The sequence below is a fragment of the Dama dama genome, chromosome 24 (genome assembly GCF_033118175.1).
Source record: "Dama dama isolate Ldn47 chromosome 24, ASM3311817v1, whole genome shotgun sequence".
NCBI classification, from domain to species: Eukaryota; Metazoa; Chordata; class Mammalia; order Artiodactyla; family Cervidae; genus Dama; species Dama dama.
This window is the reverse complement of record NC_083704.1, coordinates 15,789,799-15,810,373: the sequence shown is the minus strand read 5'-3', so window position 1 is coordinate 15,810,373 and position 20,575 is coordinate 15,789,799. Positions and strand designations below refer to the sequence as shown.

At 42.8% G+C, this 20,575-nt stretch overlaps 1 protein-coding gene across 4 annotated transcripts in view; it reads right to left on the bottom strand.

Annotated features, from left to right (window-relative positions):
* Positions 1–20,575, bottom strand: part of STAC (SH3 and cysteine rich domain) — a 112,468-nt gene that overhangs the window by 67,817 nt on the left and 24,076 nt on the right. For all 4 annotated transcript variants that reach the window (XM_061127746.1, XM_061127748.1, XM_061127747.1 and 1 more), the window contains exon 2: positions 1,448–1,727. In XM_061127746.1, coding sequence (XP_060983729.1) covers positions 1,448–1,727 — 280 coding nt within the window. The remainder of the gene's footprint in view (positions 1–1,447; positions 1,728–20,575) is intronic.

Genomic DNA, 20,575 nt, shown 5'->3' with positions numbered 1-20,575 from the left:
CAGCATCCAGGCCATAAGTGAGCAGAAGGCACGGTGTGGGCCTAGCCCTGGGACCCCAGGTGGGGAAGGGCTGTCTCCCACACCTGCATCCCTCTCAGCCATGGTCCAGGATCTCCAGGCTTCGCTTGGCTCCGTCTCTGCAGGACAAGCTCCCAGCTCGGTCAGCTTTGCATCTTTTTGATTTTCAGCCTCATTTCCTCTCTTAATTCTGGGTTTCTGCCCTTCAACTTCTCCTAGGGTGGGTGAGTGCATCCTAACCACCCCCTTGAGAGCAATGTGGGCATCCCTTCCCCCTCCGCCCTTGTTCTGCAGTGGACCAGTCAATCACTTAGGACATGCTGCTGTCTTGAAATAACTGGTTTCAATTCACTCTGGTCCCACCCAAAGTCCCTTTCCTTTTATGGTTTCCTCTATCTGTTTGGTCACTGGGTTTCTGCCACGAGGCAGGGGGTGTCAAGTGTGGAGCCCCTGTGCATGTGATTCCGAATGGCTATGTTTTCCTTCTGGTTGGGACATTTTATAGGTCACTTTCTTCTTCTGGACACAAGCCCTAAGACACTCAGGCCACTACCATTTCTTTGTGGTACCAGGAGTGAGTCCTTCCCGGGGTCCAGAGTTGGTGACCACCATTACCACTGAATCCTCTGCTCTGGGTCAGTGCCTCCCGAGGGATGTCTCCTACCTTCCACACCTGCCTGCCTCGCTCACTCACCACGCCACAGACCCCCTGCCCAGCTGACCTCAGGCAGACACAGCCATGCAAACACGAATGGACCCTCAATGCAGCGCTCAGATCCCCTTACACATCGGAGGCATTCGAACTCCAACTGCCCTTGGCTAAAAAGAGCCGCTTTGTCCAAGATGTGGCCCTCTACCTGGGGGCTGCCGATATCCGGTGAGAGGTGATGCAGGGTACAAAGTCCCGGATCTCTGGCCTCAAAGCGAGATGACTGAACAGGGCTGAGGAGCACTCCAGGGAGCAGCTGAAGGCTCTGTCACATCCGCACCATTACCCAGCTTCTCCTCTGCCCAGCCCTGCTTCCCTTACCTTTGACACATAGTGTGCTCTCATGAGTGCGTGCATGCTAAGTCGCTCAGTCGTGTCCGACTCCTTGTGACTCTATGGACTGTAGCCTGCCAGGCTCCTCTGTCCAGGGGATTCTCCAGGCAAGAATACTGGAGTGGGTTGCCATTTCCTTCGCCAGGGCATCTTCCCAACCCAGGGATTGAACCTGCATCTCTTATGTCTCCTGCACTGGCATGTGGGTTCTTTACCACTAATGCCATCTGGGAAGCCCGGTGTTCCTCCAGACGATCCCAAACGATCCTCCCCGCTGCCAGACAGTCTCAGAGTCTGTCCACAGGGACCTGGACTCAGGTGCACCCCTCTCATCTGGCTTTCCAGAGCTGCGGGGACCAGCAGCAGGGGTACAGGGGCAGGGCTTACCCACGATCATGTGGTTGCAGACGTCACAGAAAGTGGGCTTCTTGAAGATGTGCTCCTGAAAGGCGTGGGCCTTGCCGCCGCCGCCGGGGTATAGGCCGGCCCTGGTGGGTGTGGAGGTCAGGCTTCCGGGGGCAGGGAGTGGGCTGGAGCTGGGGCTGACCTCCGCCAGCACGTCCGCCTGCAGCTTCACGTCGCTGTTGGTTCGCTGGAAGAAGTTGTCAGCACTTTTGCTCCGTAAACTCTTGGTCTTGAAAGAAAGTGATCGTTTTAGTTTCTGGAGCTGCAATGCAACGACAGAACAGACTTACGATCAACCATGCAGGCTCCTGCTGTGAGTGTTGGGGGGTGGGGGTGAGGCCTGTTCCGTGGGCTGCTCCATTCCCGACACCCTCAGCCCCTGTGGAGGCTGATGTCAGCGGCCCCCACTCCACCCCTCCTCCTCCTCCCTGCCGCCCTGGGCACCAACCCATGTGCTTCAAAATGGCTCATGGTTTTGGACACTGTTTGCCTTTCAAAATGGAATCACTGGAAACATTAAGTGTATGAACTCCTAGGATCACAGGCTGGGTCCATCATGCTGGGGTCTGTGCCGGCCTTTCTCTGCTGGGGTCCCTTGGCCCCATCATTTGTCTGTTCACACAGCAAAGCAGAGGAGGCCATCGACTGGGAATTAAAGTGGCTAAAGCATCACAGAACATAAACCAGAGCCTCCCAAACCTGCTGGGCTCCAAAGCATGTGGATAAGTGTGTGTGTGTGTTTGAGGAGAACACCGTGTGGAATTATCCACCCGACTTTCTCCGCTCCGCCCCTGCCCTGCCTCTTGGTTTTGATCCTGGCAAAACTAGGCCATCTCGCCTCTGCTTTTGGGGCCTATGAAGAAGCACCACACGGGCTGGAGGAATCCTAACGCGGTTTGGTCCAGCCTGCCTCTCCAATCTAGTCTTCCCATGGGAACTGAGAGGATATTTTGGGAACACAGATGTGACCACGTGAACCTGTTGTTCAAAACCCTTTACAAAGTTCCCTTTGTCCTTTATAAATTAAATTTATTTTATTCTTTTGGCCATGAGGCATGTGGGGTCTTAGCTTCCTGACCAGGGATCGAACTCATGTCCCCTGCATTGAAAGTGCAGTCTTAACCACTGCACTGCCAGGGAAGCACCTGTTCTCTATAAATTTAAAGAAAAGCTCCTTGCCACGGGCTTCAAGGACTGGTAGATTCTGGGTCCCAGTGACAGCTGAGATTGCCATCCACCTTGCTCTTGCCATCCCAGCCACAGTGACCTTTTAAAAGTCTAGGTTACTTATTATGCTTTTTTTTTTTTTACCCTTCTACCTCATTTTATTTTGATTGCTTGGTTTTTTAAAATTAATTTACTTTTTAATTGAAGGATAATCGCTTTACAGAATTTTGTTGTTTACTGTCAAACCTCAACACGAATCAGCCATAGGTATTCATATATCCCCTCCCTCATGAACCTCCCTCCCACCTCCTGCCCTATCCCACCCCTGTTGGAGTTTCCCGAGACATACAGTAAATTCCTGTTGGCTATCTATTTTACATACGGTAACGTAAGTTTCCATGTTACTCTCTCCATACGTCTCACCCTCTCCTCCCTTCTTATTATGCTTTTAAATCATCAGCTCTTAGTGCAGAGTGTCCCCTCTGCCCAGACAAAAGAAATGAACCACTTGGCAGGCAGCTGCATGACCTGTCATAGGTCACTTCACCTGAAAGGCAGTTTTTCCCTCATAATTGAATATCCATGCCTGTTGCCTGGAATTAATGTCTAAGCCCCAAAGTTGTAGACAGAAAGTGCTGATCACACTGTTCTAATAAAGGCCTCCATTTATTAGACAGCCCTACTGGACACACAGATGACTTCATCAAACTTGCCGAGTCCAGCCACCTCCGCACCAAGCCCCCAGCCTTCCCTGCAGGAGATCACGAAGATGTGGCGGGTTTAGTGCTTGGGGTGGATGCCACAATTCTCTACTTTACCCTTCCCAAGCTCCTTGGCAAGGTGACCTCAAGATCCGCCCATCCAAGCTGGAGCTCCTTGAATCCTGTTGGTTTGCGGGTGTTTGACCAACAGCAGGTGGCAGAAGCAACTTCAAAGCCATTTCCAAGCCCAGACTTCAAGATGTCCTGAACACTTGTCTTCTACCTCGGAAACCGGCCCAGCTGCCGTATGCACAAACATGACGCAGCCTGAAGGACGATGGGAGCACAGGGTCCAGAAACCACCCCCATCACCCGAGTGATGCAGAAGCAGAGCCACCCTGCTCCCTGCAGGGAATCAAGGATCCAGATGAGAACAGAGGAACTGCCCAGCTCAATCCTCATCAAACTGTCGACCCACAGAGTCATCCACTGACGAGATGGCTGGTGTTCTGAACCATTAATTTGGGCATCTTCTGTGTGTAAACAGCAATACAGTGCTGTTCTCCCCACCTTTTAGATACGTGCCAGGAATGTGCTTTGCTGTCGGTCTGAAGTTGGCAGTGGCTATGTGAAGCCAGTGCTCCACTTCAGGGAGCTTTCTGGGGAGAGGGGTCTGGGGGGACACCCTGCAGGGCCCTCAAGCGAAGCTCGACTGAGACCAGTAGTACAGCGTCCTCAGTCAGAAAGGGCTAGCCAGAGAAGCAGCAACAACCTACAGAAAAGGTCAGAAGCTGTGGGCCACCGAGACTCTTGTCCCTTTCTCTCCGTCCTACAGCCCAGACCCAGCAGAGGGGCTAGACCTGACAGAGGAGAAGAAGGAGGTGCTCCTGGGTTATCTTGGGGTGTTCGTTACTGAACCATAATCTAGCGCATCCTCACTATACAGAAGAAGGAGGTCACGAGCTCTTGGGAGCACTGCACTTATTTTGAAGAGGAACTTCCATCTCCATCTAAGTTAACTGCGAGGGTACTATGAACCACTCACTCTGTGAGCCTGAGTCACACAGAGGTGAGGACCTGGAGCTAGCAAAGAAACAGAACACACGTTCTTCATGTCAAGTCCTTCCGGCTGTAAACTGGACTGGTGCTGAAGGAAGGCAGACTTAAACAGGAGGCAAGTGATTGAAATATGTAGTACATACACGCATATATATTGTATATTGATATAATATAGTATACAATTATATATGTACAATATACAATATTAAATACTATATATGTGGATAATAAGACATTCAAACTACTACTACTTATTTATAAAATAACTTGCATGGGTGGACCTCCAGATTGTCATACTGAATGAAGTCAGTCAGGCAGAAGGGGAAATATCATATGACATCATATGAATATCATATGGAATCTAAAAACAAATGATACAAATGAACTTACTTACAGAACAGAAACGGGTTCACAGACTTAGAGGACCAACTTACATTGCCAGGGGTTAAGAATGGGGGAAAAGAATAGTTAGGGTTTGGGACAGTCATGTACACACAGCTATATTTAAAATGGACAATCAGCAAGGACCTACTCTATAACACATGAAACTCTGCTCAATGTTATGTGGCAGCCGGGATGGGAGAGGAGTTTTGGGGACAATGAACACATGTATATGTATGGCTGAATTCCTTTGCTGTTTACCTGAAACTATCGTAACTTTGTTAATTGACTATATTCCAATAGAAAATAAAGTTTTTAAAAAATAGGTTGCAAAGATGGCCAGCACAGGGAATATAGCCAGTATTTTATAATAACTTTATATGGAGTATAATGCATAAAAATATTGAATCAGTATGTTGTACACTGAAAACTAATAACAATATTGAAAATCAAAAGTTAAGTTACTCAGTCGTGTCTGACTCTGCAACCCCATAGGCTGTCACCTGCCAACCTCCTCCCTCCATGGGATTCTCCAGGCAAGAATACTGGAGTGGGTTGCCATTTCCTTCTCCAGGGGATCTTCCTGACCCAGGGATCCAACTCAGGTCTCTTGCATTGCAGGTTGATTCTTTATAGTCTGATCCAGCAGGGAAGTCTACTGTAAGTTAAACATACTTCAATTAAAAAGAAGAACTTGACCCCAAGTATCTAGGTCCACATCTGGAGACTTTTTTCATACCCTCATTCTGCTATTTTGTATTGTGTTAACTCAAGAAAAACTTGCTTGGGTCTTGAAAAAAGTGGCTAATGGATTAAGTCCATTTATAAGCTGAATCCTTTGTGTATTTTATATGCTATGTATGATCCTTGACTTTTCATTTTCAAAGCACTGCAGAACCCCTCTAAAGCTGCACATTAGATTTATAGGAACCCAGTAAACGATTTTGGTTTAACAGCTTGCACTTTGTAAAGGCAGGCTGGAGAATCAGAAGAGCATGTAGAATCCCAACTCTGTTCAAAGCCTCACTGATGCATTCTTTGGTTTTAACAACCACTTAGCTAAAGATAAGATACGGGTTAGGGCAGTTTCCTTAGTCAAATGAACAGAATTGCTACTTTCAGATAATTAAGAAAGAAACCCAGAGTTAGGTTGTGCCAAATGAAGGAAAAAAATTACTGATTTTAAACATTAGCTATTCGATGGTTAGAAAATTATTCGAAATTCTTCACTTTAGCAGGGCTCTGGAGTGTTTCTCTATGAAAGACCAATCCAGTGAAAACTGCATGGCCTATTCTTTTTTAAAACCTTTTATTTAAAATAACTTTAGTAATACAATTGCAAAATAGTAGGATCCCTATATAAGTTTCACTCACTTTTCCCTAATGTTAACATTTATAGTAAATTAATTGTAACCAAGAAACTAACACTGATATAAAACTATTATCTATAGATCTTATTTGACTTTTTCCAGTTTGTCCCTTAATGTCTTTTTCCTGGTTCAGGATGCAATTAAGCATTTATTGCTAAATGCAATCCATATTGCATTTAGTTACATCTCCATAGTCTCTTTTTAAAATTGAAGTATAATTTATTTATAACATTGTGTTTGTTTACTTATTTACTTTTAATTTTTGACTGCACCCTGCTACATGTGGGGTCCTGTTTCTCAACCAGGGATTGAACATGCACCCCCTGCATTTGAAGGCTGCGTCTTAACCACTGAACCACCAGGAAGTCCCTCCACAGTCACAGTCTCTTCAATCTATATCAGGTCCTCACTTTTCTTGTCTTTCTTACTTTGATTTTTTGAAGACTACTAAGCAGTATTTTGTAGAATGTTCTTCAATTTCGGTTTGCCTGGTGTTTTCTCATTATTAGATTGAGGTTTTATATATATATATATAAATGCACACACACACACACGTTTATGTGTATATATTTATTTATTTGGTTAAGATTGGTTTTTAATATATATATATACACACATTTATGTGTATATATATATATTTATTTATTTATTTGGTTAAGATTGGTTTTTAATATATATATTTATTTATTTGGTTAAGATTAAGACAAAAGTGATGTGTTCTTCTCAGTGCAGCATATCAGGAGGTATCTGATGTCAGTTTGTCCTGTTACTGGTGATACTAACTTTGGTCACTTGGTTGAAGTGATATTTGCCAGGCTGTTCCACTCGAAAGTATTTTTCTCTTTATAATGAATGAGTTTCACACAGGGGGACTACTTTGAGACAATGTAAGCATCCTGTTTCTCATCACACACTTGTTTTCTAATTTCAGCATCCATCAATGACTTCTGCCTATAAAACTTCATTATTTAGTGCTTGCCTAATGGTGATATTCTACTTCCATTATCCTTCTATGTTAATTAGTATTCTACTGTAGAATTCCTCTTTTCATCTATTTATTCAATTGGCTATTTCTGTTAGTATGGACTGATGGATCTTTTCTTTATTCTACGAGTTACAGTTTACTACTACTGTTATTTATTTCGTTGCTCAACTTGTCCCAGGTTTGGTCACTGGAAGCTCCTTTAGGTTTGAATCTGTGTCCTTTTCCAAGTGCCCTGATTATCTCTGAAGACTTCCTTACTTTCTGACACTACAGGTTCTCCATGCTTATCTCATTCTCCTCATTCCAGTCTTGGAGCCAGCATTTCTCCGAGGAGCCCTGGTTAGTTTTACTGGGCAGTGGTACTTTAAACTGCTCTCTGGGTACCAGATGTGCTTATTACTATTGGGGTGTCAGTGGCTTTAGCTATCTCAGGGGACAGAACTAGGAAATACATTAATGTCTACTCATAAACCCATATACACATATCTATATTTATTTTTACATGAATCTACACAACTATTAAAAAACCATGAGTTCATACTGAAGCACTCCTTTATTTATTAAAACATGTTTGATTGTTCCCTGGTTCATATGTGTACGGCTGGTGATTCAGTGGTTAAGACTTTTCCAATGTAGGGGGCACAGGTTCCACACCTCTGGTCGGGGAACAAGGATCCCACATGCTGTGGGACACAGCCAGAAACTTAAAAAAATAAATAAAAAATGAAGTTAGTGTTCTTAAAGTACAGCCAGAAGAGATAGGGACAGAAATTGGCTGGGATGAAATACACAGAACAAAGGAGAGAAACGAAAAAATTTGAGGAGTGGATAAGATGCCCGAGAAGACTCAGGCAGCCACTTAATAAAAGCTTTTTAAACTAAGTGGGTAAAAGGATCTTTTCACTTCAGTAAATACTTATTGATTATCTGCTTTGTCACATATCCCTCTAGGGACAAGGAGAGGTAATGGCACGCCCCTGGTCCTCAAGTTTTCATCTCACTCAGGGAGATATATGGGCAGATCCATGATACTCATATTATAGCGCTAAACTCAGTCTTGTGAGTGGAAAAAAAGCACGGGGGATGTAACTCACTCTTTTATTGTGGTCTAATATTCCATAAAATGGAGGTATTGGATTAACTGTTTCTCTATTGATGGATATTTGACTGCTTCTAGTATTTTTTGAGGCAGAGACCTGCTTTTGTTTACCAAAATTCATTTTCATCTCTTCCTGGCTATACAGTTACATTACATATCCCAAAGCTTTCGGCAGATAAATGAGGAAATGAGACAGCGTTCTTGCTCATGGAATATGCTGAAATGACACGTGTCACTTCTGAAGCTAGACCTTTAGGCTGGGTGCATACCTGCACATCCTCTCTTCCTGCTTCACTCCAGCTGCAGTGACGGAGTGGCGTAGATCCTGCTTCAACTGTGGAGTTACAACATTGCCCTAGAGGATGGTGGAGCACGTGTTGGAAGGAAATGGGTGCTAGGGTGACTCATGGAGTCGAGCTGCCCTGCTAACCTAAACAGTTTACCCTGAAGTCTATGTGAGGGAAAAATAAACGTCTGCCTTTTTTGACGCACTGACTACTGACTGTGTGCTTATTACAAGAGTCTATCCTCACTCTCACTGGCTTATTTTCTATTATAAACAACACTGGGATAAATATTTTGTACATACATCTTTGCACACATGTGCAAAGATAAAGAGCTTTAGTGCTGGAAGAACACTTGCTTGTCTATATCTGTATATTTACAGTCACAGTCCACTGGTTGGTATAGGAGAATGTCTTTTTCTCCATACCTTGGTCAATACTTCTTATAATTAACTTTCAAAATATATGCCAATTTCATAGGCAGAAAATGGTTATAAACTTCCAATTTCCTAATTGTCAGTAGGGATAAATTTCCTTTTTATATGTTTATGAGCTAAACTATGTGGCTTGTATTGGCAGAAACTAACTGTTCAAAATTTGGTCAATTTCTAGGAGGTGAATAGATCTTTTTATTGTTATGTACATATTTTATAGATTTACAAAAACTCTGCCATTTGTGTGGCAAACATTTATCTCAGTTTGTCATTCATCTTTAACTTGATTCACTCAACATGCATATGGAGGATGAATTTAAAATTTTACAAAGTCAAACTGATCAACACTGCTGCTGCTGCGAGCTTCCCAGGTGCCGTGGTGGTAAGGAATCTGCCTGCCAACGCGGGAGACGTGAGAGAGACCGGTTCCACCCCTGGGTCAGAAAGACCTCCTGGGGAAGGAAAGAGCAATCCACTCCAGTGTCCTTGCCTGGAAAGTCTCATGGACAGAGGAGCCTGGCGGGCAGTAGTCCATGGGGTCAGACACGACAGAGCAACGGAGCACACACACACAGCTGCCGCCAATGGCCAACATGTGCTGAAGATGCTCTGTCTGCTATTCTGTGTGATCACCGAGGCTGTTCTATCAGTCAGCTAACAACATGTACTTACATTGACCTCTCTTCTGGCTCAAGACATGACACAAGGACTCGAACATCATCTACGTGAATATTCAAGTCATCCGGGTGACTTCTCTCGCTACATTTAGGCAGAAATTCCAGATCTTGAAAAGCTCATTTCACTGAGAAATTTAAGAACATAAAACATAATATGGTGCCTGTACAACCTCTAAAACCTAAAATAAGTAAATACTATAACACTCGGGTGGTAAAGGGAGAACACAGTTATGAAAATGCTTACTGTTGGAATAAAAAGTAAATTTTATTTACACTCTATTTTGTGCTTTCAATACACTTGGAAAGGTATAATCTATAAAAAAAAAAAGCTATGAAAGCTGAGATGATCAAACTCAATTAGAAAGGAAGAAGAGATCTGCTAGAGTTAAGAAAAGAATTTATAGCAACCAGTAAACTCTGGGAGTTGGTGATGGACAGGGAGGCCTGGCGTGCTGTGATTCAGGGGTCGCAAACAGTTGGACACGACTGAGCAACTGAACTGAACTGAACTGAACCAATATCAGAATAAAATTTAAAACAAGAAAGGTAAAAGCAAAAAGGACTTGTTCTGCAGAAGGGTGATCTTGTGAGGTGGGGGCATGTTTGAGAAGCTCTCACGAAACACCAGACCTACTGTAAAGATACAAGAAGTTGAAAATCATCAGAGAAGATGATATGAGAGAGGATATGAAGAAACAACTAGGTCTTGAAGAAGACTTCAGAATGACTACAGCAGAAGCATGATTCAAAGATAAGAGAGAATTCCTGGGCTAAATGAGGGAAGGAGACTTAAACCCATCAATGAGGGAACCACCAAGTGTCGGGTCATCTGGCTAAAAAGACACAATCTCTTTTCCTGCCAGCGGGTTCAAGTGTCCTGTCAGAACATCCAGGTGTCAGAAGAAAAGGAGGCCAATCCAAACACATAGGAAGGAAAGTGGGTCATCCATGAAGGAAGAAAGCTAAGACTCACTTCAAGTTTCTCTTCTCCAATATGAAACAACGTAAGGCAAAGTTATGACCCAAGTGTTCTGAGCCCAGACAAATGACTGTTCAGGAGCAGAGAAAACAAAAGCATTGGAAAATATGGAAAACAGGAGGCATCAAAGAACTTGTGCTTGAAATAATTCAAACGTGGTTAAGTTAAAATGGTATAAACAGTTCACGAAGACAATTCACCTGTTATAAATACTTAATGAAACAGATGACATATAATTTAGAACAGATGACACATAATTTCGTTTTCACAGTAATAAAAATACCACAAGTTGTAGTAACAAAACACAAGTAGTGAGGGGGTGGAGGATGGGGGAGGAAGCCAGCTTGTGTTAACTTCCTCATTTTATGTGGAGGAGAAAGCCAGGGTGTTAGTTACAGCTGACATTTGAGTCCTTAGGATGTGTCATGTACTATTCCTAAAACTTCACATATATCATCTCTTTTAATCCTCCAATCCACCCTATGAGGCAGTTACTGTATGGCAGACACTTGACATGCACTCTCCTATTAAACCCACTCTACAGCTCTTGGAGAGACTATTATTCCAATTTGTAGATGATGATCCTGGAGGTCATAATGTAAGTGGTAAAGCCAAGTGGTAAGCCACAGTCTTGCTTACTGTGACCAAGCCAGCATTTGCAGCAAGCCCAATCTGACCATATTCCTTACTCGGAATTTCAGCCACAAGTGACCGAAGAGGATGATATGTTCCTTCCTCTGAGCCTAGGTACCTCGGGAATACCCTCTCACCCTTAGGGAAAGCCACCTGCTATGTCAGACTGTCACAACTGGAGTTCATTTTCTTTATTTGTTCATTTGTTTCTTGTCCTTCTTTTTAAAGAGCTCCATGTGAGGGCAGGCAGGTTTTCTGTCTTGTTCACTGGGGAGACTTCAGCAATTACTGTTGAAATGCCTGGTACAAAGGAAGTGCTCAAAGAGATGAATGAAGCTGCCTCCGTCTTTCCAATCAGAACTAATTGCTCCCTGGGTCTACAATAACAATGTTTGCATCACAATACAGTTCTTATTTCAGTTTGTAACACCTTACTATCTTTTTGTGTGTCGTGCATGTGTGCATGCACGCTTAGTCATTCAGTCGTGTCTGATTCTTTGCACCCCAATGGACTGTAGCCCACCAGGCTTCTCTGTCCACGGGATTTTGCAGGCATGAACACCAGAGTGGGTTGCCATTTTCTTCTCCAGGGGATCTTCTCAGGGATAGAATGCACATCTCTTGCGTTTCCTGCACTGACAGGTGGATTCTTTGCCACTAGCACCACCTTTTGTGTGTCTCCCCACCCTAAATTTGTAAATTCCTTACAGACTGGATTATATCTCAATGGACTTTAGATCTCTCCCAAAGCAGTTCTCAACCCTTTGTTTCCCTGTGGGACTCTGCCACCCCACCCCCCAACCCCCACCCACGGCAGATTCTGTTAGCTGTGTTTCCAACTTTCAGTCTCTACTTCTCTTTCTCTTACTAAACCTTCATTTTTCTTGAAACATCAGTACATCCAGCTTTCCTTACAGCCGGAAATAGCTTATGACACAGTCCTGACCAAGGCAATGTACATCCAATGCAGATTTCTCCAGAGTTTTGCTTTCCTGATAAAAGAGGGAGGACTGGGTTGGTCTGATCTTTCTCTCTTCCTTCCTGTCTTGACACAGACATAATGTCTAGAGCTGCAGCAGCCCTCTTGCTATCCCATGACAATGAACAAGAGGACATAAGCCAACAGGTCAAAGTGACGGAGCAGAGAGGAGGAAGATGGTGATGGCTTTGCTGAATGACTAAGCCAAGGCCAGCAACTTCTTATCTCCAGGCTTCTTACTATGTGAGAAAAACCAACCCACCCTTGTTTAAATTACTGTAAGTTGGATTTTTTTGGTCCCTTTAACCAAAATTATCTTTAACTTGATCCTGCTCATATTTTGAATTGGTACAGCACTTACATGCTACACTCCCATGGGTATATGCAGATTTTTGACAAACCCAAACTATTACTGCAGGAGCATAAATCACTGCAAAAATCTGAACTATGAGGAGAATGAGACTCCAAGAGGTTAAGTGTCTGCCCACTGTTATTCTGACAGGAAGCGGTGGAGTCAGGAATCAAATCCAGGTCTCTCAAGACTGCCAAATCCGTGCTGTGCCCTCGTCAGCTCATCACAGAGTGCATGTGTGACACCTGCAAAGCCGTTTCCCCCGGCCTAATGGAGACACGGGGCCTCTGATCACCGCTCTTCAAAGACTTCACCCTGGAGGAACACTCTTTCTGGGGTTTAGCTGCCATGATCTCACTTCCAATGATGGGGGTGCGACTTTGTTGGCCAAATGCTGTCTCCCCGTTCTGGGTACATCTTTAAGGGCCACTTTAGGACATCCCCCACCAGCACCCTGTGATCCTGGTCATCCTCCCACCCTGAGCTGGGAAAGTGTTCTGTGTGTTTGAGGAACACCAAGGAGCTTAGGCACCACTGACTGGGACAGGCTGGGAGGGAGAGGAGGAGGCAGGGGACAAAGGCAAAGTTATACAGGCAGAGGCTGATCCTACAGGACCTCAGAGGCCTCGGGGAGGACATTGGATTCATTCCCAGTGTGATGGAAAGTCACTGCCCGACCCTGAGTGACCTGTATCTGTAAAGGATCGCACTGGTTTATACATGGAGAAGGGCTTCCCAAGTGGCACTAGCGGTAAAGAACCCATTTGCCAAAGCAGGAGACATGAGATGCAAATTCGATTCCTGGGTAGGGAAGATCCCCTGGAGGAGCCCATGGCAACCCACTCCAGTATTCTTGCCTGGAGAATCCCCATGGACAGAGGGGCCTGGTGGGCTATAGTCCATAGGGTTGCGAAGAGTCGGACATGACTGAGTGACTTAGCATGCACATGCATGGAGAAAGGACTAGCATTTTCATAGACAGATGACAGCTTAAGTGAGGGCCACTGCAGTGGAAATGGTAAGAAGTGGTGTGTTCTTGGCATATTCTGAAACAGAGTCCACAGAGTTTCTTAGTGAGTTAGGTGCAGTGTGAGAAAAAGAGAGAAACCAAAATGAGTTCAAGGCTTTTTTTCCTGAGCAGTTGCCATTGGAGAGATGGCTACTTACTGAGAATGATGGACAGTGGGAAGAAGCCAGTCTGGTGAGGAGATGACTATTGGTCAATTGTTTTTGATGGGCTAATTCTGAGATGACTCCTAGAAATCTATGTAAAGATGTGGTTAAAGAGAGTCCAAATCCCTGAAATGTCCAGTCCCAAACATCACAAGTTTTACCCACTAGAGGCCAGACGCAAGGCACCAGAATGAAAACTGTATGGGCTATGTCTGAAGATGAAGACAAAGAACAAACAGGAACTGCATGCAAACACACTGAGGGTTTAGCTTTTCAGTCTCCTTTTGCTGCTCAACTCAGTATGTTACCAAGAAGATGGGTGTGTTTCTAAGAAAGATAACTACTGATTCTATGATAATGCAGATAATAGAACTGCTCCCCTTTAAGACAGGGCTTCCCAGGTGGCGCAGTTGGTAAGGAATCCTGTCGATGCAGGAGACACAAGAGACGCGGGTTCCATTCCTGGGTCGGGAAGATCCCCTGGAGCAGGAAATGGCAACCCACTCCAGTATTCTTGTCTGGAGAATCCCATGGACAGAGGAGCCTGGCGGGCTTCAGTCCAAGGGGTTGCAAAGAGTCAGATACGACTGAGCATGCACGCACTCCTTTAAGACTGTCTCCAAAACAAACACAAGATACACAAAGACACACATAAACACGGTTCTGCAGCATGGTAATGTAATCAGTGGTCGAGGGCTCTGGGGAGCTGACTGCCTGAAATGGTCAAGCTGCCTGGCTCCAAATCCTGGTTTTGATTCCTAATAGCTCTATTAACCTCTTCGTGAGAGGAAAACACAGGCTGCAGAGATAATTCAAGGAGATAATCTCCACAAGACTCTTGGCAGAGTCTGGGATGCAGAACCAACCTGATAAATATTAGCTATTATTACTTACATTCACAGAAACATGTAATACAGACACACATAACCCACTGAACACACACCTCCATGCCTGTGCCCTGATAAACACACTAGTAAATCTACATCTGCAGTACATGCATGCCTATATACAAAAAATGCCTTAAATTTTCTCATTCTCTCGCTGATATCTTGCTTGCCTTTGATGTGAAAACATTCCTTTTTAATGATTTTCAAGAATGGAAGGATTATTTTCTTTTCCTCACAAGAGCTGGCTCTTACTACTGATGCCTGCCAGGGCTCAGGGTTGGCTGTCCTCCTGAATGAATGACAAATACCCTCAGCAAATCTCTCTATAAATAGACCGCCCCAAATGATGTTTGGCTTCAATTCTCATTTCCATGCACCTTGAAAAGAAAAGAAAAACTGCATTCTTTTTAGAGACTTAGCACTAATCTATCTCAAGTAATGTGATTTGATAAAAATGAACAAATCTCTCAAGTTCTTCAAAAAGCCCTGTTTTGCCTCATTTATTTATCAGATTTATATAAAATACAAATGGAAAGCTGACCAATTTCTCCATATTCTGCCCATTGAATGTGCATTCTGTTTGGGAGCCACTTACTTAGAGTATGATACCTTGATAACTTGCCTTCTCTATTTCTTCCTCCAGATGCATGTGAATGGGTTGAGTGGCTACAAGATACCTTTCAAGTTATAGTCACTATGTAGAAGCAGATGAATTGCTCTCAGGATTACTAGCCAACTAAACTTCTGATGGACACAAATCTCCCAAGAGTTCATTTGACTTTCTGGGTCAAGGACTATGCAGTTTATATCATCTATACCACTGAGATGCATGTTTGTGGCAATAAAAAAAAAAAAAAAGCAAACAAAAAACAAATTTAAAAAGAACATTTAGAGTGCATTTTATATTGGAAAATCAATGCTGTTGGCCCAATGCTAATCGAGCATGAGCATGAATTCTATTAATCTCCTTACAACCTTAATATGCATAAACCAACTAAATTCTGATTTGGACCACCCTGCTGCCTTGATGTGGATCAGACAGAGGCAGTCAATCAAGATCTTAACACCAGATCATTAGCATTTCTTCTACAGTCTATCTTGGCACACTTACTCTGGATGTTCAAACCGGGGAGCACGGAATCTGGAAGACTACAGGAAACATGTCAAATCTATACTTAGATCCTTCTAGATGCCTTCAGTAAAATCAGAGGCAATGGATTTGCATATATTGCCTGCTGGTAACTTTGACATCATTCCCTGGACACAGGATGCTCCTCTCCACATTACTGCTGTTACTATCATTACCTTCATCATCATCATCATACTTCCAACTGCAGTATGTAAAGTAAGGGAACCACAATATTTCACACTGATTCACTCTGCTCTGGGGTGGGTGCCACAATTTAAGACTGATACCCGTGCACACACTCACATACAATCATTCAGGTACCTACAGCTGCAAGTGTTAGGAAACCCAGATTCAACCTGGCTTAAGCATAATGAGACTGCTTCACATTAAGACAAGGTCATAATGTGGGAGATGACACTAGAGATAGCTAATTCAGCGGCAGAAAGACATCACAGAGAACTTAGGTTCTTTCTATCAGATTACTCTGCCTTCTTCATCCCAGACTTAAAGCTGGGACAGTCAAAAAATGGCTGCCTGTTCGCAAATATTCAGCAGCAGAAGAGTGACAGCCTCTCCCCTTACATCTGTTCTTATTGGCCTGCCTGGAAAACCTTCCTTCAAGCTCATCATCAGATTTCCCTTCTCTTATGGGCCAGAATTGTAACCACATGTCCTTCCTAAACCTTTCTCTAACAAGGAGAGTGACTGGCTTAGACCAATCCGGATTCACTTCCTTGGTGCATGGGCTGAGAACAGTGTTTACTGAAGAACACAGTGATGGAGAGAAGGGTGGGCACCAGAGCAAAACAGCATTTTATCAGGAAGGAGTAAATGGTCCTGGGGTAGGCAACCAACAGGGGTCCTAAACGTAAGGAGCCACGGGTGGAGACCCACTGGGTTAGTGAAGGAGGATGATGGGAGGGGGATTTTAGGAGAAGATAACAAGGACTTCCCTGGTGGCTCAAAGGGTAAAGCGTCTGCCTGCAAGGCGGGAGACCTCTGTTTGATCCCTGGCTCGGGAAGATCCCCTGGAGGAGGAAATGGCAACCCACTCCAGTAAACCCACTCCAGTACTCTTGCCAGTCTGGTGGGCTATAGCCCACGGGGTCGCAAAGAGCTGGACTTGACTGGAGCAATTTCACTTCACTAACAAGAACTTAGGGGAGCAAAAACACATTATCCCCTCCTTATTCTTTCTCACATTCTGGGCTTCCCAGGTGGCACTAGTGATAAAGAATTTGTCTGCCAATGCAGGAGATGCCAAGAGACAGGGTTTGATCCCTGGGTCAGTAAGATCTCCAGCAGAAGGAAATGGCAACCTACTCCAGTATCCTTGCCTGGCAAATCCCATGCACAAAGGAGCCTGGCAGGCTACTGTCCATGGGGTCACAAAAAGTCAGACACAACTTCCTTGTTAGATTACTCTGTATGAGAAAAATGGTGGGATAACTGCTCCAGGGTCGTATAAGACTATCCTAGCAGGCTGGAATGACATCACCCTGCTGAAGTAAGCTTGAAGAAGCTTCCATGTTGTGGGTGAGGGAGTGGTGGCCTGTGGCAAGGACCAAAGTGGCTTCCAGTTATTGAGACCATCCCTAGCCTGTAGTTAGCAAGAAAGCGGGAACCTCAGTCATCCAGCTGCAAGGAGTTGAATTCTTCCCATAATGAGTGAGCTTGGAAGAAGACCCAGGCCTCAGATGAGACTGCAGCTTTGGCTGACGCCTTAATTTCATCTCAGTAAGATGCTAAGCAAAGAAGCCCACTAACCTCCACCTGTGATTCCTGACTCACAGAAACTATGAGATTAAATAAATATGTGTTAAGGTGCTAAATTTGTAGTATTTTGTTAGGCAGCAACAGAAACTCATACACCCACTTTAGTCCATCAGGTGAGTGGGAAATAAACATGTTCTTCATGTTAAGCCACTGAACTTCGGCAGTTCATGGCAGCATGTTACCTTAACTAAATAAATACAACAGCATTAACAAGGTTGCTCATATAAAGGCAGTCAAAACCCCATGAAATGCGCTGTGGCCATCTCCTCTGGAAACCTTGTCATAGAGGCAGTCCCCTGGGGCTCAACCACTCTTGAAATGGAATCCTGAACAGCTATTAGTTGTCACTCCCAAATTACAGCACTTTTCACTTATGGCATCTGGCTTGCTTCAATTAATTAGAATATGTGCCAGAAATTATACCTCTGAAAACCATCAGGGGGACTGCCTGTCATATTTATGCAGCAGGAAAGGCCTTTCCTGCCTTTCTGGCAGGTACTGAGGTCCTGCTTGTTTTTTTTAATAAAACAAGCAATAGTCTACCCAAATAGGGACAGAGGATTCCAGCCTTTTTCAGCCCTAAAATGTCATATAACTTTTTAAATAGACCTAATGGCTCCCATTTTAGTGAACAAATAGTGTTTATGAAGTATTGTGACAGAAATCTATATGTGCTTCTTCCTTTAATGTTTACCTCAACCCTGAAAGAGAAAATATAAATCCCATCATATTGATGAGGAACATGAGGCTTAGAGAGGTTGAACAATGTACCTAAGACCATAGTGTCTGAATGGCATAGCCAAGCGTCAAATGCAAGCTCATGTGAATCATTCATCTATACATGAATTCATTTGCCATCCATCCAAGATTCCATTTTTAGGCAGCAGTGAAATTCTGCAGGTTTACTCACATATACTTTTACTTGACAATCTCCATCATCAAATGAGTACAAGGAACACTGGTCAAATCTGAATACAATAGGTGAATTGTATGAATGTCAATATCTTGGTTATGATACTATAATTTAGCAAATGTTATCACTGGAGTAAACGAGGTGTAATGTACATGAGATCTCTCTGTATTATTTCTTATAATTATATATGAATCTGTAATTATTTTAATAAACACTTCAATTAAAAGAAATAAAAAAATTTCCATCATCTATCTTTTGATCTATTTAGCTATCATTTCAATACTTCTTACATACATGAATTATCCTACACATTTTGTCCTCTGTTTTGCTTTTTCCACATCGGACTATAGACAGACTAATTTTATGAATATATTTTTCCATGCTATAGTGTATTGCACTTAATCATACTGTTGATGGAAACTTGAGGCTGTCCTAAATTTTGCTATTGCAAGCACTGTTCCAATGAACATCATCATATGTATATCCCCAAGCAGAAGTACATTTGGTAAGAGTAATAAAATAAAACCTAATATTGGTGGGTGCTACTTACAGATTGGTATTTTGGTAAGTGTTTTGCATGTGTTATTCATTTAAGTGTCACAGTTACCCTTTGAAGTAAGTTTCATTAGGATCCCAGTGCTACAAATGAAGAGACTGTGGCTAGGATAGCTGGTACTAATTCCTCAAGAAGGATGGCAGAATGGACTTACTGGTTTTCATTTTGAAAAAGCATGTTGGGGTTTTACTATTGGAAGTCACTTGAGTTTATGTGATTGACACCCTGACAATACTGAGTCTTCTCATCTAAAAATGTCATGCCTTTCCACTAATTTAGATCTCCTCATTTGCTTTCCATAATGTTGGCATGTTTCTTCACATTGCACATACATATTTCTTGCTAAAGATACTCTTCCGTATGTCACAGTTTTTGCTGGTGTAAAGAAAATTAATGGGTTTCACATTTTTTAAATTTTGAACTTGTCACATACAGAATTGTCTTATGAGTCATAAGAATTTCAACTGATTATTTTAAATAGACTTTCATATAAACTGCTCATCGTGGCAATTCTGTCTCTTCATTTTACTATTCTTATTTATTTTTCCATCCTGGGACTTCTAGAGCAATATTGGTTAACACAGGCAAGAGTGAGTTTGTCTTGTTCCTCACTTTAAGGGGATACATGATTCACTACTACATGGAGTATTTACTACAGTTTTCTGGTGAATAGTCCAGTAAGTAAATACAGCCTAACTTATTAAGAATCTTTTTGATAATCAGGAAGTCTAACTGATTCTGCATTGGTGGAGTCAAAGCAATTTTCTCCCCTCCCCAACTTTTTTTTAATCAAAGTAGGGAATTACATATTTTTTTAAAGTTTTGTTGCCCTTGCTTTTTGTGGGTCCATTCCCCTTGGTTATGAGAAATTCATTTTTAAATATACAGATGGCTTTGTGAATGCTTTACGCAGAATTTAATTTGTATCTATGCTCTTTTGGAAGACATGATGACTTTTTTTTATGGAGTCTTCCCAATGACTTGATATTGAATTCCAAGTTGAATGTACCTTTCTGTCACAGTCTGAAAACCCTTTATTTTTACTCTCAGCCTGCTGTGACTCTTTTGAGTCTCATTATGAGAAGGTCTCCTGTTTTTTAGTTTCTGGAGACATTTAGAGATTTTTCTCTATTTTTGAAGTTTAGAAAGGTCATCATGACTTTTCTAATTGTGCATATATAGTTCTTTCAATTTTATTTTTCATATCATTCTTATATTTTTGCTTTTACTGCCTAACACAACTTATATTTGACTTTTATTGCTCAGCAATTATTGAAACCTTTCAATTTTAACATATAAATATTATTTCTTTCTCTTCAACTTTTTATTACTTTTCTTTATTTTTTCATATTTAAAAAATCCTTAAAGTTTTTAAAAAATTATCTTGTCATCTCCATTTTAGCTGTTCTAGTGGCGATGACCTGCTGGTCTTCTGTTTCTATTTTCAGTATCTCCAGACCTTTCCTTTTCTATCTCTTTTGGGAGATTCCCTACTTTACCTTCCATTTTACTGATGCAGTCTTCAGATCTGTTCATCCTATTTTTCAGACTTTGCACTTTTTAAAAAAATTTCAGA